At 38.1% G+C, this 25,375-nt stretch overlaps 1 protein-coding gene across 1 annotated transcript; it reads right to left on the reverse strand.

Annotated features, from left to right (window-relative positions):
- Positions 1-364: 364 nt before the first annotated feature.
- Positions 365-23,653, reverse strand: LOC121326922 (kelch-like protein 24). The gene is made up of 7 exons (XM_041270576.1): positions 23,424-23,653; positions 18,519-19,497; positions 15,466-15,650; positions 10,584-10,702; positions 4,546-4,734; positions 1,363-1,551; positions 365-1,034 (listed from the first exon to the last, which is right to left on the reverse strand). Exons 2-7 carry the CDS (start codon positions 19,436-19,438, stop codon positions 834-836), a joined length of 1,803 nt encoding a protein of 600 aa, XP_041126510.1. The 5' UTR covers positions 19,439-19,497; positions 23,424-23,653; the 3' UTR covers positions 365-833.
- Between the last annotated feature and the right edge of the window lie 1,722 nt (positions 23,654-25,375).

A 25,375-nucleotide genomic window follows, 5' to 3' on the forward strand; every position in this document is an offset into this window, starting at 1 on the left:
GATGTCACAGTTGGGGAGTTTCAGCCCAGGACTAAGGCACTTTTCCAAGTGTGAAGCAGCAGGCGTAGCCAGGGTACAGAGCTTGCAAACAAAATATCTGACATGCTGATTTGCAGTGACTGGATTAACAAAACTGATCTGATGAATGAAGGCACTGCCTTGTCCAGCACGGCATGCATGTTGCAGGGCGTAATAGTGGTATTCTATCGATACTTGGCATTAGGAAGAAATAAACTAAAAATAAAACAAGTGTATCTATAATTACTACAACATTATTGGCTCATATATATATATATATATATATATATAATATATATATATATATATATATATATATATATGATATGTAATGTATGGGGTATATTAGCCTATACCCCTTATTGATGTAATTTTTTTTTCATTGTCAGTGGTGTGCACTGCTTTGTCTAAGCTACAAATGAATGAATCACAGTTTCTTGCATCCAATCGAAAGGCTGTTTTGTAGTTGCTGCGTTTACCAGTTCTCTGCTAGTTTCTAAAGGGGGATAGGGTCACAGCTGTTTATTACACAAGTTATTGAGAACAGCTGTTCAGCCAATAATCTTAATTTCAAATTATTACCATAGTCTTATAGAATTAAAAATAAAAACTGAGTACGGCAATGTTATACAGAAAGTTACTAACTTGCACTCACTTCTACCAAAATTAAATCCAAACCACTAAAAAATAAAAATAAAAATACACCACTCCAAAGAAACAGAGCTCATCTTATCTCTATTCTAAGATATTTCCACAGGACTGAAGATAGTCTCCTCAAGTTGTGGATTTGAAGTGTCCATCCTGGATTAAGTGCCTCAGGGCTTGTAGTACGTCTCATTGTATCTGTGGATGGTCACACAGCCGTGGTAGGAGATGGGCCGGGGCATGGCTGCCACCCCTGTGATGATTCCTGTAGCCGGGTCATAGCACAGAATAGAGTCTGTGGCTTCTCCACTTTCCCCCCTTCCTCCCAGGATGAAGATTTTGCCGTTACATATCGACATTCCACAGCTCTCCTGTGGGGAAACAAAAATAGGTAATGGTACACAAATAGCCTCTATTTATTATCTGTTTAAAATGAGCTGTTGCACAAAACCACATATTTGAATGTGCGTAGAGAAGCAGGTTCCTCAACTAGTCCCCAGTTTTCTGAAATTCCCATTAGTTTGTGCTTAAGAATGTCCATGTTTTAACACAATCGGAAAACCAGTTCTCCAGCCATAAGTTAGTATGTACCATAATTATAAAACATATAATCTCAATAATAAGTGTAAAACATGTATACTGGGCCTGCCAGCATGGAATAATCAGGGGGGCTTTCATAAATAGAACGACGCCCCCTACCTGTTTGTTGAATGTGTGCATGACGTGCATCCAGTAGTCCTCAATGGGATCGTAACAGTAGATGGACTTGGTGAGGCCTCCGGACACATAGATCAGGTTGTTCAGAGACACGGCGGTGATGCATCTCTTTGCGATGGGGATGTTTGCACGCAGCAGCCACGTGTTCGACTCCGGGTCGTAACACTGGACCTAAAAGGAAAGGATTACTTACTGGAAACTGTTCTTTATTTGATTCATCCAAACCTTTAAAAAACACACAATCAAATGCGGAGAAGGAACCGATACTGTAGCAGAGACTTGATTTTGGTCACATGTAACACTATAAGCGTTTCCCCATAGTAAAAGAATAGGAAACACAGTGAAAGCATGGTAAAGACTGTATAGACCAGTAGGGTATGGTAAAGCTTATTAATAAACATGACAAACCAGGGTAAACTGCTACATGCATAGTATAACCATGGGACAAACTGCAAAAATATTAGTGCAAAAATACTGTGCTAAACCTTTCTAGGGCTGTGATGGCTGGAATTTAAACAGACGAGATTAGAGCAATACGAAAAATGCAGACAACAAGAAAAATAGAGCAAGACAGAGTAAGAGCAAAAACAAGATGCTTTACCATACCTCTATAGGCTTTACAATGCTTACCTATGCTTCACCACGCTTTATTAAACTATGGTACTAACTTGTATATGGGAAGTCATACCAAGTTAATTTAACATGCCACAGATGACAGACAGAAGCATTTACATTCAACCCTTACAGTCAGACTGTCAGGCAGGTGGAGGTCTTTGAGAATACGATGTGTCAAAACTAGAAAATAAAATATTGTTCAACAAAATGAGCTTCAGTGAAACTGAGCTACGGATCCTCTTTCTAACAAAGTACAACAGATTCCACACTGACAGCCAACTGCTGAAATCCAAAACTGTCTGCAGAGCTGTTCTATAGTAGAAAAAAAAAAGTGATAGCCCAGTGAAATGGGGCATTTGTGTTGTGTGCTTTCCCATCACTGCTGTACAAAAGTAGGCAAATGTACACCTGTCTTACTTTAAACACTGACTGACAGTGTATGCATTTACTACCATTCACCAAGCCAGGAAAAAAAAGTAATTCAACATCAAGATTGGATCTGGCTGGCTCTAGGATATCCAATTACTGGTATGCTCCTAGTAAAAGAAAATGTATTAACAGCCTCCTCTGGTGAAACAGTTGTGGACAAAAGGTTTTTGTAGGGGCTGTTTGTGTCCAGAGGGGTATATAGAGTACTACAGTTAGTCTGAAGACAAAACAGTTTCACAAACTTGTTTCAATGTGTGGAAGGACCCATTCAAACCAAGGTTAGGTTCATTTGAAAGCAGTTAAATTACCTTGGCCCGTCAGAAATAATTTTAAACTAACCAAACTGAGACCACTCAGTCTGTTTGCAGTATTATTTGAAATGCAAATCAGTTTAGAAATGTGGAACAAATCAGAAAAAAAAACAGTTCTCTTCGAAGTGTAGTGAGTTATTTTTCACTGAAGTGTGAAGTGAATTCAAATGAAGTTTGTTGTAAATTCTGAACTGGGTTACAATGTATAGAATTATAAAGATCTCTAAATAAATGTCATGATGTTTGTTTTATTATTTTTTTTAAATAATGTTTGAATATGTGAAATAAAGTACAAAAGATAAATATAAATAAAATGATCAGGGTACTCTTGTAACATTTGAAGGTTTTAACTTGAAGTCATTTTAGCTGGAAGTGAACACCAGACCTCACAATCACTAATGTTGCAGCACGCAGGGGAATGAAGGGTAAGCATTCTAGTAAGCATTCACCCTCACAGAAAATACCATACTAATACTTACCCTAAAGAAATCCTATCAGAAACATTGGCTGACAATAGCATTACCAGCAATGGCATCACAATATGAAATACAGGAGTATTGCACAGGGTTCCTGACACTGATCTGGTATGACGGTACTGGAATTGATTAGAAGTGTATTGGTTTATATCATTGCTATGCCATGTGTATAGCAAAAACGCTCTGCCAATCACCCAAAACATTGAAGCTAATCGATTACAAGTTCTCAAAAGAGGATTTAATTAAACTTTTTCTTAAGCCATTCGATCAAAAAGACACTAACCACACATGACCCTGGCCCTTTGTCCAGTGAAAGTATTCTACTGTAAAAGCCATTTCAGCAGGTGTGTGTGTCTAGAGATCAGCTGCTAATGGGGTATCATGTTATACCTGTGTACAGAGCCAGCCAGGTGGCATTCAGCCTGAAACAGAAGAGAGGTCTGGAATCACACCTGCCTCCCATCCGCTATCCTGTCTCGTGATCTTGTGCATTGAGCAGTCGTGTTGCTTTAGCAGCAGCACTCAGTTATCTTAGTCACATTCCTAAAGATTCACCAGCTGGTCCATTAGCTTCATGTTTGCATCTCAGATTGGATGCAAAACAGACGGCTCTTTTAATCGTCGTAGTGCACCATCCAAAATTAGAGAGATGAAATATGATCCCGTTTATTAAAGCATTACCAAGCAAGAAGGGATCATCTGTAACCCCCCACTGCTGCATGCGGTAGTCAAGATTATGCTGACTTAAAGTGAGTGACTTTCACGGTAGAAATCCCAACCTCTAAAACTACCCTGGGGGAATGTAAACAAGATGCTCTGGGGTCCCCAGAAAATGATGTTAAACAAACATATTTAAAGTACAAAAAAGTGTTGTTTTTTCACAGCTGTGGTAAAACATAGGCCTTGTGAAATGAAATGATGATACATTAAATGATACCTTACATTGATGATACATTACATGATGATACAGTACAGTTTTTTTTATCCCGTTGTGTGCCCAAATATTTTACCCCTGTTTTTCTCCCAAATTTAGAATGTCCAATTATGTTCCTTCACTGCAGCAACTTCCCACATGCTGGAAATCTATTTATTCAATCAAAACAAACTTAAAAAAAAATTCTTTAAATAACTTAGGAGTTAAGTTTTGTGAACAGTAAACACTATAGAACTATTTTAAACATGGGCCTTTAATAAAAAAAAAAAAAAAAAAAAAAAAAAAAACAAACAGTCTACTGGACAACAGCCAGGTTGTGATACAGATCTATCTTGTTTTTCCCTCCACTATCAAAGAAATCTTACAGCTGTTCCTGGGCAGTGTGAAGCTGTGCACTGACCTTGTCAGAGCAGGTGTTGTCATCTGGCCCTCCTCCAATCACAAAGAGCTTGCTGGCGCAGCTGGCCACAGCCGGGGAGCTGACTGCCTCTTTCATGGGTGCCACCTCGGTCCAGCGGTTCGAGAAGGAATCGTAGCACTCCACACTGCTCAGACGATTCTGCCCATCGTAGCCCCCGACTGCATACACCTGCAAGCAGACAGCACACACAGTCAGCATGCTCCCTTCTTTGGAATGATATCTCTCATTAGAAAACATGCAGAATAGCGGGAGAAGGTTGTGTGATGTGACCAGCTGGAGCCCCAAGCCACAGTCACACTTTTGAAGTACAAACTTCACCCTTAAGAAATTAAAACACAGTTCCCTATAAATGTTTCACTTGTGTAAGAAAAGCCTATAAAGCATAGACCTCAGAAGGACTATTTTCATTTTAACCAAATTATTATTTCATTTAAGCTTTCCCACTTAAAGTAAAGATGCTGTTATGCAGTAGATAAGGTATGGTATATATGTAGTTGTCACAAGATTACTGCTGTTCTAGGAGTGTTAACAGTATGGTATAAACAGCTGTACTGGGACCAAAACATATTTTATTTTCCACTTGTTCATAAACATTCTCATGCAGACAATTACAAACAGTATACTTGAGCGATAACTACAGGATACGTTTGAGTGTACATGGATATAACATGATATTAGACCTGAGTCAACAGGTTTATACTATTGAGGGGAATGCTTATCTCAAAGTTCACCAGATGCAGTAACCGACAATCAATTATTGCTGTTTACCGAGTTCAAGCTGAATACACTGGAGCAATTCAAAACAAAAGCAGAAACAAAATAGCTGTTTAACGCTAGGCCGGTACCTCAGAGGAAGGAAACGGGTTAAAGGTTCCCAGGGCACTGCTAAGATTTCAAATAGAAGCAGACACCAAAACTGTTCCTGTAAACATACTTTACAGTTTACACCTTTGAACCAATCGTATAAAGTTGCTGCCTTGTTTTATAATGAGCTGCAACGTAACAGTTTGATTGTTTTCACTGCAAGTTTCTCTGATCAATAGGAAACGTCCTGCAGGCTTGTCAGTGTAACAGGTGTAGCTTGTTACAGAGCCACAGCGTTACACAGCCAGCTTAATAGCATCCTAAACGTGTTTACATTCGCTCAGTCCACCTGAATCAATAACTTAATACAGATCGGGTCAACACGTTCTTTCAACTACTTCTCTTTGTGATACCTAAGGCTCTTAACTCGTGTATCATGTTATTGTTTTCAAATGCGTTCTGCATTCACAGCACACAGTATTTTAGGATGTGATTTAAGTTTCCAGCACAGTGTAATTTAAAACCGCTTTTCATTATCAATTTATCCTTCACAGTATCGTTCTGTCACTAAAATATAACTGAATTAATGCTGAATGGATATAAAGTAAAAATATGTATTACTAATAATTTCTAGTCTACATATTAATATCTTACTATAACAACAAGGATGTCAGTAACATACAGCCCCTGCCACTGCTCTACATTCAAAATCAGAGCCATCAGTGTGACGAACAAATTGACGACCATGACATGTATAACATGCACACAACAGCACAGAACAAGAAACAATTAAGTGGTATTTAGGAACTAGATGCCAGTGGGTAAGCAAAGGGGAGCTATTATCATGGTGAAATATATTTAAAATCACTGGAATAACGTTCTGTTCTCAAGACAGAAGTGCGTTATACAGATGGATGAATGTAGAGACACCACCAGTATATATCACCAATACTCCAATAATGTATGCCAAATAATGTTAACACCAAGTCTGATAACAATTTAACAAGTGTTTTTTTTTTTTTCCCCAATAAATGGAAAGTGTGGCATGTATCAAGAATACAGCAGTGTACATCTGTCTGGTGGTTTCAGCTCAGCCTTCGGGAGGGATTGGTTCAGTTTTTGCTTGACTGAATGGCAGGGGTGTTCATGTCTGGTGAGCTTGCAAAGCTGTGAGGGCTTTGAATTCTAGTGGCACAGTCCTTTATATTGAGCTTGAAATTCACTAGTTTTAAGCTCAATGTTACTTTCCTAGATAGTGACCATTTGAAGAACCTTTTTACTTACTTGATGGGAATGAATTGGTAGCCTGCACCCTTTGAACATTGATTGTGTTTCAGCTCTTTGCCAGATCCAGTTATTCTGGTTTCCGTTACTGAATTTAAATTAAACTAGGGCAGCTTTCAGGACAAAAAACAGTCCTCAGCTCTTTATATAAACGTTTTCAACAGTCTCCACGTTTTTAGAAGATGTCTGTTTGAATGTCTGCTTTGTATAGTGTATCGTTTTCACATAGAGGACTGTGTTTTATGTTCTGTTTATAGGCTTGAATGCTAGAGAAAGTACCTTGCTGGCAAACTAAATAACCAATTCATACACTTGTGGAGTTTGGATTGATGTGTGCGAGGATGAATATTGTGAGCTGAAGGCAGTAATAACAAGTATGCTGTTAATATACTGTATACAAAGCTTATAAAATGGCTTGGAAAAACCTTGGCAACTTGGAAAAAGCATTATTGGTTAAACTGCAACCAACATTTTAAAGAGGTAATTCCTAAAATTCTATAATACTGTACCATTACATTTGTAGGAGAATGCCTGTATCAGTATGGCAGTGGCATTGTAGGTTTCAATGTTTGGGAGGAAGGTGGGCTCCTAATGTAACAACATGGTTTCTTAATGCTGAAGTACTGTAGAATACCCAGAAAGCTGAACAATGGAAGAATACAGTAAACTGCATTAATATTATAACATACACCACAACATTATATGCATGTGTTCAATTCAAGTGAAATGGTGTGTAGTTTTCCAATAAAGATTTTGAGTTTGGAATAATGTGCACCCCCCCATAGTACCTACAATAAACTGGTGTATCCATGTATCGCTGTTACAGAGTACAGCAGCCTGAAGACTTCCTACAGAACAAGTGTCTCGCAATAATCATGCAACACGATCCAGACCGTGGGGAACAGCTCCAGGGAATCAGAGCACTGTCATGGTTTTCAATAACACATACGGCCGTTGGTAAAGAAAACAAAGAGCTCACGATCCGTTGCAAACACAGAACTGAACAAGCTGTTCCAAAGCAGGAAACATGATGATGATCAGGCAGTAAGAAGCCTGTTACAACAGGAAATACATGGTTCACAGGAAGTAAGGTAAACCCCAATAGTTAACCCTTAGCAGAAATATGTATATTTTAATTGTAATCATGTCATTTAAGGAAAAACACATTGCTGTTTGGCCACAAGTTCTAATCGGAACTGTGAAGAAAGATACTACTTTAAAGTTATGGATTGGAGCAATTTAAAACTTCGGAGTTGAACTTAGTCTTGTAAACTAATATACCAAAATAAACTAAAATCCAATGACAAACGTTTCAGTGTATTCAACTGAGAATAAACAGTATTTTTGTTTGCATGTGTGAGCCATAATTGTAGAACACTCAAGTCCAGTCTAAATCACTTGCCCATGTAATAACTTTCAGATGAAAGAAATGATAAAGGATTATTCACAAAACACTGACAGCCCGTTTTAAACATTATAATGTAGAAGAATCATGCTGTAGATTCTTTCATGTTAATTGGAGTCTCCCCTCCCTCTTGCCATCCCTTCCCAGCTTTCCAAGGCCTCCAGTTTCCTGTTATAAAACCTTGCTCGTGGAATACATACATTTTAAAATTCCATCAAGAACCACATCCTCCACAACCCAACCCCCCACCCAATCTGCCCTGCAAAAACAAACTCTCCCACACAGATCTCCTGTACTTATCAGGAATTAATACTGAACTAAACCATCTCACTTAAATAAACTTGTGGAAACATCGCCTGAAGACAGATTAATTTATTTTTTGTTCTACACTGGCTAATCCAAGTATTGATCTGATTGAATCTCAAATCAATACCCAATTATTCCTCTACCATATGCACACCACCACTGTGTGAAGTGCCTCCTGCCTTTCTATCCCAAGTCTATTTCCACTTCATTTCTAACTGGGTACCTTGGCCCTGGTTTTTGTGCAGAGTTTAAAGTATTGGATAGGGTTAATATTACCAACTATTTTTAAGATTTTACTTTAAACAAGTCTCAAAGCTACAGTACACACAGTCTGAAGTCTCAGAGGCTGTCTGTAAGTGTTGTTCCATGTGCACTAGAAAGTAGTGCATGTTTTAAAAAAAAACACACATCCCTGGTTAAACAAAAGCCTGGACATTTGTGGATACTAGAGGGCCAGGGTTAAACACCACTACTTTTTATTATTTATTTATTGATGTTAACATGTATTTAGAGTTTGTACAGTTGGCTCATTATATGAAACGCCCCTGCAGCGCGGTCAGGTTCAAAAACAGTTTGATTATTTCCTATCAACTGCCGAAAAGCTTCCTGAATTAGCAGTGCCCAGATTTTACCCAAGTAGTATTAGCATACAGAGCAGATTTTACATGCGATGCCAAAGAGTGTGCCAGTGATTACTGTAGACTCCAGAACTGCTGAATGGCTTACCAACGCCTGCAGAAAAACAAGACACTGAATCATTTTACATGACACAGTCAGTTTAGTACAGAATCAGAGAACAGGTCTAGTTGAACTGTTGATGTTACGTTTGTATTTATGTCTGTATTTATTTAGCCTTTCCATACAGCCTGTACAGATCTCAGACTCCAGATACAAGTTGATTACATTATAATCAATTATTTAGCCAGCTTTTTGGGGCATGAGTATCCCTTTCGTTTCATTCCACACAGCTGATTTATAACCCATGTTATGTGAAAAATAACTATCAAAGAAATTATGTTAAAAAAGAGGACAACAGACAATATTGTAAACACAGTAAGTTTGTAATTAAGATTTAATGGCCACACAGAAAATTACTCTGTTGTAAATAGAAGTAGTATTTAATAGAAATATAACATAATACGTGTTGTTGTGCACAGTACAACATGTAAAAAGCCTATATTGTACATTACTAAGCTGATAATTTACATCAGCTTTTTGGAAACCTAGCTGTGCTGCAAGGATGAAAGAGGCAACAAACACCCCAGCTGCAATGGAAAAAGACAGAAGTCTGTTACAATTCATGCTGCAACATGAACTGCCTTTGTACAAAGGAAACCTCAGCATGATCTTTAATTCCGTTTATAATTCTGTACACTAAAATATGACTGCTTCAAAGCCCAAACCTCACTGTTCATGAAAAGAAGACTGTAACTTAATTGCATAAAAGTCTGGACATAAACTGCACAGGATATGTTTAGTCCTTCATAATGTAAACAAAAGCTGCTCACATCTGGCAAGTTCCCATTAGGGGTGGTGAGAGAGTTTCATAATAACAAGTAATAACATTAAGTTACAAGAGTACGTGGGTTACTGTGGATATTGTCACTGCTTGGTGGACTTACTGTCAACAAGATAAACATTCTAAAAAAAACTACAGGGATAATCCTGTTGAACAAACCAGACATTTTCATTAATACTTGCATACAAAATGTTCACACCACACCTTCATTAAGTTTTCAGGCTGAGTGAACGGTGTTTTGAAAGCATTTAAAAACATTGTTTCGAACCAGCCGTTATGCAATTATTATCACAAACAGGAGTGCCAAGAGACTGGGGCCAGACCAGAAATTGTATATTACTGACAAAAAAACATTTCCAAATATGTGAGATTTAGCAACACAAAAAACACATTCTAACAAAAAAAACATAAACGGTCGAAAGGCCTATCGTCTGGTTCCTGGTAGCTGACTGAACTCAGCACTTTGTCAAGTTGGGACAATAACATGACTAGATAATCCATTCCATACCCTTACCACTCTCTGCTTTTCTGACCATCCCTGAGTATTACCCCCCAGTGTCTATCAAACACGATAACTTCCCAGGAAATTTTATAGAAAATAATGGGCCTCAATTATAATGAAATAAAAAAGGCGGCTTAAAATTAAGCAAATTCACATCATTTCTACAAAAAACTAAACTGAAATAATGTTATTCTTACCTTTCCCAGGAGGACAGCCATCTTGTGACGCCATCTGCCTTTGTTTAAGGAGGCAACCCTGATCCACATGTTAAGCTGCGAGTTATACATCCAAACATCCCGTCCGTTAATCCGTCCACCTTAAAAAGAAAAGCACAGGATGAGCCAATAGGCGATTTATGTTTTCCACAGACAAACTGTCTTAACGATGACTTATTTCAATGTAATACAATGTCGGCAAACAGGGGGACTATAGGTTTAAAACATGCCAAGTTCAAGAAAGATCTAAGGATGAATTTAATATAGATATGATTTGGGTCATCTGCACCAAGCAGTAACTCCAGGACTCTTAAATTTATACCAGAAAAAAAAAACATGTTAATGGGTCACAAAGCTTCAAATAAATAACCTAAGAATAAGTGAATTGCTAGTTCCTTTGAAAAAAAAAAATGCTGCAAACTTTGCGAATCTGGCCTTTTGTATTTGAACAAATATGAAACACTACATCAGCAGCGCTCATCGACAGAGAAAATGAGAATTCATTGTTCTATCAGCAGTAAATGATCACTTTGTGATGGATTGTGGATTCCAACATCACATCCGTCATTTATGGACAGCCAGCAAGAATTACAAATGTAGTATATAAACAAAACTGGAAAAAAATTAACAAAACTCAGAAATATTCCTAACATTCCACTTGGGAGTTCATTCAATATGCCTGGGAAACTGTACACACTTACAGGAAATGGACAGTTTATGGACCAGTGGCTGGGTTTACCCTGGTCAACAATCCATTAACTGGCATAAGAATTCCATGCAGTTGAAGCTAAAATGGCCAACTAACACTTAACAGAAAAGTTGCATTAATCGTATGCAAATTGTTCAACTGCTATGCAAAGATTATGAAACCAACAACTGTAGCATTCCTCTTATGTTATCCCTGCAGAGTTCACACAATACACCCGCCACACTTCACTGTCAACATTCACATCTGGGGTAGATTCATGTGGTTCGTTCACCCCTCCTCTTTGGGAACACCGTATTAAAACAGCTTTACTTTGTGTAGTTCAGGTAATAGAACCTTATGCATCTAACATATGTATTATTGGTTACTGACAGGAAAGATGCCAGTGAAGGGAAGTACAAGATAGTCTAAAAGCATGGCTTGTGAACAGGATTCTCTTTAACCTAGTGTAGCACCACATATCAAGTTTTGAAACCCACATGGCAGAAGGGATGAGCCTACTCTATACTACTGCCTTGTTAAAAAGAGCAGATTACTGCACAGTGCCTTCAAATAAGTTTGGGGAAGTATATTTACTGATATCTTAATAGAAAACATCCGTGGCATAAATAAGGTACCAATATGTCATGAAAAAACAAGAACATAGAGCATCCAAATAAAATACAACAAATAACTAGATAAAGTAACCAATGTATTTGTTTGAAATGTATTTATTAGTTAAAATAAAGTTTATTTTAATACAGTCCTTCACAAACTGAAGCAGTGCAACAATTTGTGTTTAAAACAAACAAATATGTGAATACAGTATGTTCTTATTGATGTAAGCGTTCGTGTATAAAGAGAGGAAAAATCGAATGTCTGTATGTCATGGGCGGTTAAGTGATAAAGGAGAACAAACTCCCTCGAAGGCTTGTTTGTTATTGCCACAGCCCCCCCATTACATAAATATCACAATTGATATTTTCTCATGATATACCCTCTATTTAGTCAACCAGAACACAACCATTTACATTAGAGTACAGATATATTTGGAATCTGGACCAATGGGAATTAAACTCCTTTGATAGCAAATGATATCCACACAATGGGGAAAGAACTGAGAAACGCTGGCAAGTTAAATAGGGCCTACCTACAAAATAGTCACTACCATCAAATAATGACGTCATGCTAAATGAAACCAGTTACGCTCTGCCGGGCCTCAGAGCTGTATGTAAACAATGAACTCCCTGAGGCTACAACTGAACTCCTCTCAATCTTCAAGGGTAAAGTATTTGGCATTTAGAAGATCTGGTTAACATATGAACCCAGGGTAGACTGTAAAGTGTTTTTTAGTTTAGTAATTAGTGAAACTCAACACTTCAACCAATATTACCAGTATGGGAAGCAACAGGTACAAATAAATACAATTCATGCAAGGGAGGAACAAAATGGTTGATTTGCAATCACTTCTCATCTATATTAAAATACTAATTGAATGTAGTGTCTCCTCACTCTTCACACACAGGCTCATTCTCCTCTTTAGTTGCAGCGTGTACCTGCCCTGCCTCACTTGCTGATCATTTATTTACTTGGTTAACAAGGAGACCCGTGGACCCGTTCAAGGCCTTGGACCCGTTGAGACCAAGGCCTCAATTACCAGGGGGTTCTGGAAGTGAGGAAAAAAGGAACTACGTGAGCTCTCCTATGTATTAGGAAAGTCGCTAATGAAAGTGCGGAGTATATTTGGCATCAAATTCAATGCATGTCCTTGTGGTCCAATAAGCCCTTAGTAATTCCGTCATGTTGCTACAGCTTTGCCCACACAGCAAGCCTAATGTGTGAGGACAAAAGCATACAGCTGAGAATGGCAGCATTTCTGTGATGAGACTAGTATCAAAACCAGGGGTGTCCACCTGTAACTTCATCCCACCTAAACAGTGAGTTTGTTAATCATGTCTGACCTTTAATAACACACCACAACCATTAGCGTTCTGCCTCCAGTGGACGTCAGAAATACTGGATTAGTTACATACCAAATTCTGATCTGTCTATATATAGATAGGCTACACATCAATATCTGATGAGGTGAACAATCCATTAAACTGTAAAAGAACTAACATGATCCGGAGATGCAGCCGCAGGCCAGCATCAAACCCGAACACCAGCACCTCACTTTTCACGGAGAAAACTCTTTCATCACAAGCACTTAATTCACTCACCGTTGGAACTGTGTCTGTGTTTTGTGTGGGTGAAAGAAAGACTGGACTTTTGGTTTCTAGTCAAACCTGACGGATTTACAAAACAAAGTGATACACGCGCTGTATCACTTCCATCATTTATTATTTACAGGAATTTGTCATAAGGCTCTGGACATTGTTAAATCATTTCAATAAACACCCTTGCACCTGAAAGTAACTGTCTGTGTGATTTATATCAGCTCTGCACTGCACTGACCTGTATCCACTCACCACTTTGCCACACAGCTACCAAGTGTTTTCCATGTATAATACATGATAGACCTAGAGAATCACAGAATATAGTTGCATATGACAATAAAACAGTACAGCAGGTCTGCCATTTTCCCCAAAAGAGTTTCCACAACACTGAAAATAGAAAGCTGGCCTCCTGCAGTAAAATTAGCAGTTGAACTGACATTACACAAGAAGTACAGGCAAGTTCACCTCATGGGTGTGCTTAGTTAAGGTCCATAATTTACGTATTTACAAAATGTATTTCACATTTTCTGCTGCCTTGCTCTGTTCAGAAATAGCCAATACATTAAGGGGTGTTACAAAAAATTATTATGCAGCAGACAATTAAGAGGTTGAGTCAGCTGGGAGGTTACTTCTCTAAAAGTGGTTTACATGACAAAATGCAAAGCAAGCTTTTCTCTGTAAAAACAGGGTAATATATTTGATTTAAGAGAAAACTCAGTTCCCTAGAGTTGCTATTTATTTATATTACTGCTGAAAAACATTCCGAAATAATATTTTCAAGCTATCTCTGTGTGCCTCTCTTCCTCTCTCCCACGTGCCTCAGAGCAATATTTACTCTTTGGGAGCTACTAGAATGAACCTGTCTAAGACTGACTCAGAAAAAGTGAAAACAGCTGCCAGAGGACAAAGGCTTCAAGCGTGTTTTTTATCGTTTGCTTCTTCAGAATTTTTTTCCCCCCATGAAATTAAGATAAGCTTATTAGTGCAGGGATATTATAGGGTTAGGTGATGTAAGAGTAAAAAAACATTTATGCACAAGACTTGGTCAAGGGTGAAAGACTTGCAATGATGACCCAGCTTCTGAGTGTACTGTAGAACTGTTTATTTTTGCAGGGAATATTTTGTTCATCTCAGTGGGGTCATCAAGTTTATGTAAAACCCCAATCGCAGCCCGGGCTGTTCAGGGTTTCTGCCTTGACTTTGGCCATTTCACATGGGACAGCTGTCCATACACCCTACCCATTAGCTATGGCAACAAGAGGCCATCCAGTAATCACAGGGAGCCTCCTCTGTGAATCACTTCATCTTTTACTTAAAAAAATAACAATTTCACGGCATCAAGGAAACAATTTGTAGATGACATCAGCAACTGCTATTTGTAGTGCCATTTACAGCTAACGATGCAATGGCATTTTAAATCACAATATTATGAAGCAGGTGGGGCCAGTTAAGTTGAAAGTGAAATCCTGTTTTCTCAATGCCAGATAGATTGTTCTGTTGCTTCAAATGTCCATAGAGGCATGTCACTTCATTACGGGTGCCATGCTGCAGGTGTCACGTAATGTCAGTTTTACTATTTCAGCTGTAAAGCAGTTGTTTAGGAAAGTTGTTACCATGTTAAAAGCTCAGATTCCTCAGTAACATGAGAAAGCAGATCACAATAAACTAATGTATAGCCACCGTATCCCCATGTGAACATAAGTGACATACAGACAGCCAGACAGGTTCCTCCATATGCACCTAGCCCCAGATCCTGATACTCCTCATAACTAAAGAATGTCCTTTTCAAGTTTCATCACCGAATAAGCACTTATTCATTCTGGGACATTGTAGTTTTTAACCAAGGTTTTAAATTCTAATTTTAAAACCTTGGCTCCACAGGCTGCACAAGCTGTCAAACCGGTCTGCTGCAAGATATACAGGCCCAGCAAGTGGGAAAAAGTCAGGTCTGATGGGTAGTTACCCGAGACGAGGATGTCATTCCTCAAAGCGCAGACTGCATATTCAGATTTGGTGAATTCCGGAAGTTTGGCCAGAGACTTCCACTCTCCCGTCACTGGATCGTAGCATTCGGTGTAGGGGAGGTTAAACCCCCCCACTCGCTCACAGCCCCCGACCACCACGATCACCTCCGAAAAGCCTGTGGATCTGTAAGGGAGAAAGCGCAAATCAGCAGGGAAACGATAACATAAGGGCAGTAATGAATGAAAGGAGACCGTGCTCCTCCAGTTCCAAGCAGCTGTCTGATCGCAGGGCTTGTCTGTTCTTAAAAAGGATCCCCCTCAGCCACAACAACTTCGTAACTCACTCACCTCTCTGAGTTTCAAACAGTGTCACCTATATGCTGACCCAGTTTAGTCCTTCTTTGTGTTTAGATATTCACTAATATGGCTCCCTTCATGTTTTCAGTATATTAACCCTTTGTTTTACTGTTACTTTTACATTTTTTATGAATAATTAAATGCTGATCACTGTTTCATTAGAGTACCTAGAGAGTAATCACACAGTTTCTGAATATTCAATGTCTTTCTTTTTCAGGGTGCTTCTTTGTGAATTGGTGAAAGGTGTTTCGTTAGGATTTTAGGAGTTGGTGACACTAAATTTCAGTAAAAACGTTATTGTATCAACATATGCTAAATAAATTGGGGTTATAACCAAGTAAATTAAGTACCGCACTCTAATGTCACAAGAATGATTGTTAAAAACATATCTGCATTTACATTGGAAACACTTCTCATCCAAACAGTTGTTTATCTTTCATGTACATACAGGCTACTGTTGTTTATTAGAGAAGCTTATTGTTTAAATACTTGTTTTTTCTCCCATCAGTCCTGTTCTAAACCAGCTGTAGAGCCTTAAAATGCAAATTCAAGCTATTAAGTTAAATTAATAAAAAAAAAAAAAAAAAAAGGAAGACAAAACCGGTTTGGAAGGAAAACAAAGCGGCGTGGCGGAATATGAAATTCAAATTACCCAGAGACAGAAAGTTCAGCCCTTGGGGAGCTTCTTGTCCAGACAAAGGCAGCAGCCAGTTTTCTGCCTGGATACTGACACTGCACACTGTGATCCTGATACATGACACCCAGCAGATAACATCTCTTATGCAGATACTCTAACCAGCATAAACAAACCAACTTGGTGCTTCAGAACAATGAACCTTCCTTTTTTCTGCTGATGTCTTTTCTACAGAAAGATTACACCTGTATCCTGAAGTTCCCCTTTCCCAAGGCAGGTTAATTTCTAAAGCACGTATTAAATAGCTTATAACTACACTAATTCCCTGCAATACAAAACAAAGCTGTCCAACTCCTTTAAAACAAAAAAGCAGAAACCAAAAGTGGTGTGTATGAACAATGAGATAACTACAGCAACAACTAAAGTCACAGTTCAAGTAGAAAAACCACACTGACCATAATGCTTGGCATGCAGGAGAAAACTTTTATGGATCTAGGTTTGTTATTTATTTTGCACAAAACAATACATGAAACTACCATTATCGGAGATTCTATATTTCATGTCTTTTTCTACCGTTGTGGAAATCTCTTCGTCTCCTGTCTAGAAAGCTTTGCAGATTCCCCAGTTACTGTACCTTAACCACACTTACCTGAGTTCAGTTTCAGGCTCTTTTGTGTTTGTCTCAATAAAATGAAGTACTGAGCTTGTTTGTTTTGCTCTGGTTGCGCAAGCAGGCATAAACCACAACCTACACATGTTAATAAAGGAAACAGTAGCTGACCTATACACTGTCGTCAAGTTATTATGAAGTACTTTTATTGTATTGATTAAATGTAGGACATTGAGTCACTTCATAGGCCGGTGAAGCATTCAAATAGATGAATAACTTTACAAATAAATTACATGGGCAGTTCTCAAATAAGTAAACACTACTACCTTCACCACTACTATCCTTGCTTTCACAACCCTGGTACACAAACTGGCAAAAACAAACCATGTAAAACAAGATGACATGTAGGCCTAAACGTGACACAACTGAAAGTATTAAAAATCCAATCCTTACACCACTACAGTTTTCTGTAAATTACACTCAGGGGACGCACATTGTGTCATGTTGAAAGTAATACCACACTCTCAGGACTACTGTATATATTATCACTGTTTACTTATAAGCCTACCGATATCATTTAAGCAGCGTTACAAACACAAAATCCACATAAAAGTACCTTTGAAAGTCTTCAACAGAGAACTTGACATTTACTTGTACTAAGGCTCCCCTATCCTTTAATCTTTTAATGCGAGCAGATAGAAAATAAGTCACCTGTCTTTATTTGAATCCTTAGTTTGCTTTCATCTTTGACAAAAGAATATACTACTTGTAGTAGGCAAATAACAGAAAAGGTGTAGTACATTTCTGCAGATACTAGTAAGTCAGGAAGTGTTCTTTTTAGACTAAAAAATGTAAAGGGAAAGGAATACAGAAACACAAATAAGAAACTAGATGGTGAGAAGTATTCAACGAAGACATTTTGAAATGTATGTGTGTTGGTGGCTAGTAACTAAACTGTGGCGCTGTCTATTACTTTACCCACTAAGAAATAATACGTCCCTGTCAAAGCTATGCAAACCTGCCTGGTCTAGCTGACACTACATACTGTATTTGATGAGGTTACACTGTTTTGCTCAACACAGATGAAGTACCATTACTTTAACTGAAATACGATCACTATACTTAAAACAAATGTCCAACATCACGTCAGTATTTGTTCTACAACTATCAGAACTCAGACTTGATAAACAGTCAAAAGTTACAGTCCCTTCTATACAAATCAGTTAGGTTCGCTCAATTAAGAAGTGAACCGAAAGGAGTAAGGCAGTCATTAATATTTTCCTATATCTGCAGCGTCCTGTTTAAGTCATACATTTTGGCACTATGAGTACCAGGGTCATGAAAGCGACATTACAGAGGAGGCCTATGTGCAAGTACCTTATTCCTCTCATTTGATGTATACTGCAGCTGCACTAGTTTCAACCCCCAGTCTCATGACTTGTGACCCCTACCTGCGAGGTCTGGTCCTGGGGGACATCATCTCGTTGCCCAGCACATGGTACCTCCGGGCCTCGTGCAGCAGCTGGTAGCACTCGGGGGAGTTCTGGATGATCTGGTCTCCCTCCACCGTCTGGACGAAGTAGTTGGGGTGCAGCAGGGGCATTCTAACGTGATGGAGCAGATCCTTGAGTATGGGCCTCCTGTAGTCCACGTCGTGGTAGACCCAGCGCATGACGGCCTCAAAGACCGTCTCCTCCTTGCTGACGACCAGCTCATCACTGGAGATGATCTCCACCAGCTCGTCTCGGTGCAGGTCCAGGAACTCCTCATGCTGGGCCACGTCTGTGAAGTTCTGCTGGGCGTAGGTCCTGCAGCGGCTGGCCAGGTGCTTGAGCGAGTGGGTGTCTGCAAAGCGCTGGATGCCCAGACAGTTGCAGGGATCCAGCTGGTCCTCCAGGAACTTGGCGCAAGCGTCGCGCAGGACCCCGATCTGGAAGAGGCTGGAGGTCTCGAAGAGGAACTGGACGTTCTCTGTGGTGATCTTGGCCTTGCCTGAGTAGACGTACTGCAGGAAGCTGTCCATGGCTTCAGCCAGGATGCCGTTGATCTCCACCAGCATCTCGCGGCTCTCACGGTGGTCGTTGCAGAACATGGCCCGGAAGTAACTGCTGCAGGCCGAAAGGATGGCGCGGTGGCAGGGGAACTCGCGGCCCTCCACGCAGATGATCACGTCGGTGAAGAGACGGCTATCCCTGAACTCGTTGAGCACCTGCAGGATGCCATCGCCGTGAGTCGACCCCGAGCAGAAATCGAAGATGTCATGGTTCCCCGGCGTCTTGGAGTCCCCCTCGAAGACCTTTCGCTTGGTGGCTGGGGAATCGTGTACCCCATGGTTGTCCCTGTTTAATCTCCTGCCTAGAATTAACACCATAGCTGCATTCACCTACCTGCTCACTCTTCCACAAACAAGCAACAGAAGGGCTGTTCTTCCTAGAAAGGAAAATATGCAAACATTAATTTCAATTTACAGAGTAACTGAATTGATAATAAGCACTCTCATACTGAAGGGACAAGGTAATTAGATAATTACATAAACATAATTACAGTTACATTGAACTAGAGCTTGAACTATAGAAAAATTCAGCAGATAAAAAATTCAATCTTGACTTCAACTCAGGAACAAAGTATAAATAAAGAAATAATATTATCTAAACAGATTTCAGCAAAAATATTAAGATTTTAGTTACAGCTCACAAGTGTAAACATGATTGCAGCTTTTCCCTTTTCAATTGCCAAACTGACAAAAATGTAATGGTATAATCCTAATGCAGATAAAGTCTATCAATGGGGGGAGGCTACAGCATTTTACAAAATGATAAAAGTATGTGAATCTAAAACTATTCCAACACTTGAAGACACTGACTAAGACTTCTAGTCAAAACGTAGGTCACTAAATGTGTGCTTCCTGAGTGGTTAACAGTTATAGATGCCAAGACATAACTGGCTGCAGTAGTGCTATTTATCACTGAAAATGCTCAAAACAATTACTAGTAGCTGCTGGGTTAATCAGCTGGGGTACCCTTATCAAAGTCTACAATGTGTAATAAAGCACAGTGAAAGTATGATAAACCATAGGTAAGCATTGTAAAACACAGGTTAGTTCCTGCCCTAATGATAAAGATATTTGTATATGATACTTTATATTGTAATATTTTGTAACAACTGTAAGTCGCTGTGGATAACGGCATCTGCTAAGAAATACATTATTATTATTTATTATTATTATTACAACAGCTTAATGAATGTTACGTGAGTTAGCATTAAACACAGCAGTCTCAGAGCTAAACGTTTCAATTCATAACATACCTCCCCACTCCCCACACAGACAACTCCATGAATTTGGAACATTAGGTAAAAAAGTCAAGAATATTGTGCAACCCTCACTGTTGTTCAACGACAACAGGACTTTCTTATCAGGTTCAAATAAATGCAAATTATTCCGAAATGATGCAACATTTCTAAGTATTTGCCTGTGAAAAATAAGAGCTCAAGTTGAGCTTGAAAAAGAGTCAGCACACAAGGAAATGAAGTTCCTTGTAATCCACTATAGCACCTGCACTGAAAGGTGAGCGAGAGGCAATAAGAGGAAATACTGAAACAAAGAGGGAACCAGATTAACCCTTCCCTGCCCTGGGTATGTTGCCAGATCTTCAATGCCTGTTTTCTTAAGATCAAAGATACTGGACACTGGGTAGCAATAGGCTCACTCACCTGTGGATACTTGTATAAGGAAACACTCAGTCACACAAAAAATATAATATTTCAACAGGGAACAAAGCAGGCTTTTTTGCTTGTTTTTTTTGTAACTGTTTGTTTAACTGTTAAGTTTCATTAGGAGCTTTTTAGGCTTTTAAGTTACTCTTAGACAACATAAAACCTACTAAGTGGATCTGGAGTAATTACTATTAGCAATTTCAGAAGTATAGCTTTCAGTTTAATGCAATGCTCTGTTTAGCTCAATCAGATTACAGTGTTGTTGTAAACACACAATAGCCTGCTCGTCTTGTTTATTTACAGATATTTATTGGTAGAGGTTTTCTCAAGACAAGTTAACTGATCAACTTCACTAAAACATGTATTAAATGAACTTGAAGTTTTGTACAGGAGTCGAACTTAGTTTAACGCTAATTAACAGCTTAGTTGACCAAATTATTTTTGTGACAATAAATTCCCCTTTAAGGTCTATTATACTTCATGGAACTACATATTTAAATGAGGAAACAGAGCATTTATTATGAATACTATACCATCTAAGAAACAAAGTTTGAATGAAAGCAAAGCATGACATACCGGTCCTTATTCAACACAGCTAGTACTTTGAAGGAGTGTGTATTGAAAGAAAAGTATACACCCTGAAACTTGGGGAAATTATCAATAACAAACCTATAACAAACCTATAACCATTAAAATATGTCTTTCAATATATTTTAAAGGCCTTGTGAAAAGGGACTACTAAAACTATACCTTTCTCTACGCAGTTAATAAGCAGAACCACATTAGCAAAATACTGTAGCACAACATTATTTGAGCTCCTGAAAAGCTTCACAGGTAGCACTTTTAAGAAGTGCTAAGTGAGTCACCTGTTGGAAAAGTCTGGTAATTACTGTTCTTTATAGAAGTTATTCTCCACTGACTCACCAAACTGTTCAAAGCAATGCACAGAATACGTGATTTTATCCTAATCTTAATTAGGATACTTTTTTAAATGACTTTTTTAATCTTGAAGATTAAAATTACTGCAGTTCGGTCAGTGGTACACGGAGTACATAGCTTTACTATTCAGCGCCTCAGCAGCGTTTTGAAGATTGTGTGTGTTTATTGATAAACTTCTCCAGCTAAGTTCTTCCATTCCATTGTACAGCATGCGTTGAGTTGTGCAATAACAGTTAACCACTTGAATTGTTTTTTTGTTTTTTTTTTAATTTAACTGCATACTCATATGTAATTAACCTGATCACTACCTATTCTAATTAAAATTACTTTACAATACTGATAAAGCATAATGTACCAAGTGCCTCAATTAATTAATGAGAAATCTGCTAAATATGAAATTGTCTAAAATATCTAGCTACTATTTCTGTTCATATAGTATGTTGAAGTTAGGTATGTTTAAGTTATTATTAAATGTATAATTATTATTGGAATAAGTACCTGCCCATTTATAATGTCAAGTTAAACATATTGACTAAATACATGTTATTCACGCAACATTTTATACTCAATGTTACTGCCAGCTGTAATTTTGCCGGACTCCTTTGTACAGTCATATGATGGCTTGGATCTAATCTGTGGTCAAGATAACTAAAACGGCCAGTTCTCAATTCCACTTCCTAGGTCTAACTTCCCCGTGGTCACTCAGATTTGAGAATAACATAACATTTACGCGCGTATCCACAACAAAGAACTGCACAGTACTGTATGCAAACTGCGCCCCCAGTGATGAAACTGGATCTGTGACGCACATCAAAATCAAATGCTTTTTTTCCAAGTTCAACACCACAAAACAAGGAATTCGTGTGTACTCTAAATTAAAACAACGACAATAATTCACATGTTCGTGTTTTTTTTTTTTTAAAAACGATTAACTATGACTATTGTTATTACTGTTTCAGAATTGTTTTTTTTAAAAAAAAGCTATTTATGCCACGTATAAAACAATCTTTTTCTTTAAATGGATGTAAACAAGAAGAGTTCTATCTGGGTCACGTGGCAGAACAAAACATTTCTCAATGATTTCGCGTTTTATCAGCACCTCTACAGTCGCCTCTAGAGTGCGAGTCCTCAGGACATGCAAAATACAAATATGATAACGTTCTCTACAAATACAACTAAAAAACTGAATGTAGATAATTTAAGTAAATTACATCAGCACCACTTATCAAAAGCATCAACTCGTCAAACTGCAACTAAGTTATGTGTTGTTTTTAACGTAAACTCTGTGTGTGTGTGTGTGTGTGTATATATATATATATAATACTTAATATATATATATATATATATGTGTATTGTGTGGTACACGTGTGTGTGTGTGTGGCAGTATTGTTCAGAACAACGTCTTTTTCATGTGTGTGTGTATATATATATATATATATATATATATATATATATTATATATATATAATATAATATAATATATATATAAACAATCACATGTATAACTTGAATGTATATTATTATATCGTAGCATCACTTTTTTTTTGCGTTGTTATTTGAAAATGTAATATAATAATTATATAAATAAAAAATTATATTAAACCTGTTTAAATAAATTACACGTGGTTTATTTGAAAGGTAAATTGTGAAATCAATCACACTTTGTAGATGAAGTATTATCATTTAATGTTTTCCATTCTTACCTTTCAATAGTTTTGGAGACTTTCCTTGAGGAGAATAAAATATAAAGGAAAATCAATATAGTTTTTTTTTTTTTTTTTTTTTTTCTGCAGAAAATTAAAATCCGTTTCTGTTTTCACCCAGCAGATGAAAGTAGATTGTATATCGAAATATATGTAACATCAATACATTCTCTCTGTCTGATGGAACAAAGCACTTTATAAACATCGGTTTGCATAGCACAGAAATATAAGTCTTCAGGAAATACGCAAACACACGAGAAACTCAATCAGCTGGGGAGCGGTGAGTTGTGGGATGTGTATTTCTCCACTCAGTCTGTTCAAGAGAGAAACATGGGGGCAAAGCATATTTTTACACTACATTCCCCAGAACTTTTATCGAGCCGGTACCACACGTGTGTTTGCTTTCGTTGGCCGGCTGTTTTGTTTGCAAACAATGTGCCTTCTCAAGTAAGCGCGTGTTAGCATATTTACTGCGCCACAAGGGTGCAGGCGACTGAGGAAGGCATGATTTTCAGCGTTTTTGTAGGAACATTTGACACGTTTTTATAAAGGTTAGGACCCTGTCTGGGGATTTTGGCTTTTGCTGTTAAGGTTTACTAATAGCGTTTGGAAATAAGGCGGTAGGGGAATCAATTGCATTATAGACCTGACTACAAAAATAGCCTAATGTGTCAATTATAACCTACCCCTGTCCGTTGCACAGGGGCATTCTTATTTCATACATGACAACAGTCACTGTATGTCGGGATAGTCCCTATGTCCTGGCATATGTCCCGTGTCCCGATGCACAGAAAGAAAGTCCCGATATTTACCGATAGGAAATAAAAAAGCATTTATTATGCACAGTTAGTGAAAACCACATGCTGTACATAGTATGACTGACACACCTGCTGATCACTAACTTATACAAAGGAAAGAACGCTTCATTGTGTCTTTTTTTACTGTCACGATGGTCGTGTAGTGTTGAGTGGGGGGTGGGGTGGGTACGCCTATTATATGAACATGTGTAATGCATAAGTACAGTATAGCCAACATTAATGAAATATTTTAAAGACTAAAGGTAGAAACTGCTCTGGTTGAGGATATTTTAGAAATACCTCACAACAAATTGAAAAATGTTCTTACGTGGAAGGTGGTGTAGTTCAAGTATTATTAGATGAGTAGGTTTTAATTAAAAGGGGAGCAGGAACAAGGATTACATTGCCCTGAATCATATTCCCGCACTCCCAGAATACTGTCATAACGGCTGAACAGTACATGTGTCCTTGAGATGCATAACATCACAATAGTACAGTAATAGTACAGTTATATATATATATATATATATATATATATATATATATATATATATATATATATATATAGACACACACACCTTGACCTTAACAAAAGGCAAAGTACAATTGTACAACAACAACTAAAACATTACATTGTTAAGCATTCCACACTTATGCATCTCCACTTACAGTTGCTGCTCCATGAATGTGGTAGCCTAATTTAAGAAAGCTTCCTTATACCGCAATCAGATCATGGGATTGCTATGAACCTCTACCATCAAATCAAAGCATACTCATAAGCATGCCTTTTTTCAATGTTTGGATTGTATACATGCAACTATTCTAGACTCTTGTTAATTCATCAAAACATATTCAACCCTTCTTTAAAACTAACCCTGAGTAACTGCAATGTGTTGTACTTTTTCAGTATACCAGTCTGTCGCACCCTGTAAGTTATTGTATATTCTCGTGAAGAGTCAACTAGATATTACCTTAAACCTTCTATAGTTGAAAGAGAAGCACGGAGCATAGTTTGTGCTTGGGCCACAGAACAATTGCATTGACATTGTGGTGCCACTGTATTACCACTACAGATCATTTAGTAAGGGGAAGTCTACTCTGCTTCTCATGCTTTTATAGGGATTCTTGTTCTTTCTGCTGTCAGTTACTTACCCT

The sequence above is a fragment of the Polyodon spathula genome, chromosome 14 (assembly GCF_017654505.1).
Source record: "Polyodon spathula isolate WHYD16114869_AA chromosome 14, ASM1765450v1, whole genome shotgun sequence".
Lineage (NCBI taxonomy): Eukaryota > Metazoa > Chordata > Actinopteri > Acipenseriformes > Polyodontidae > Polyodon > Polyodon spathula.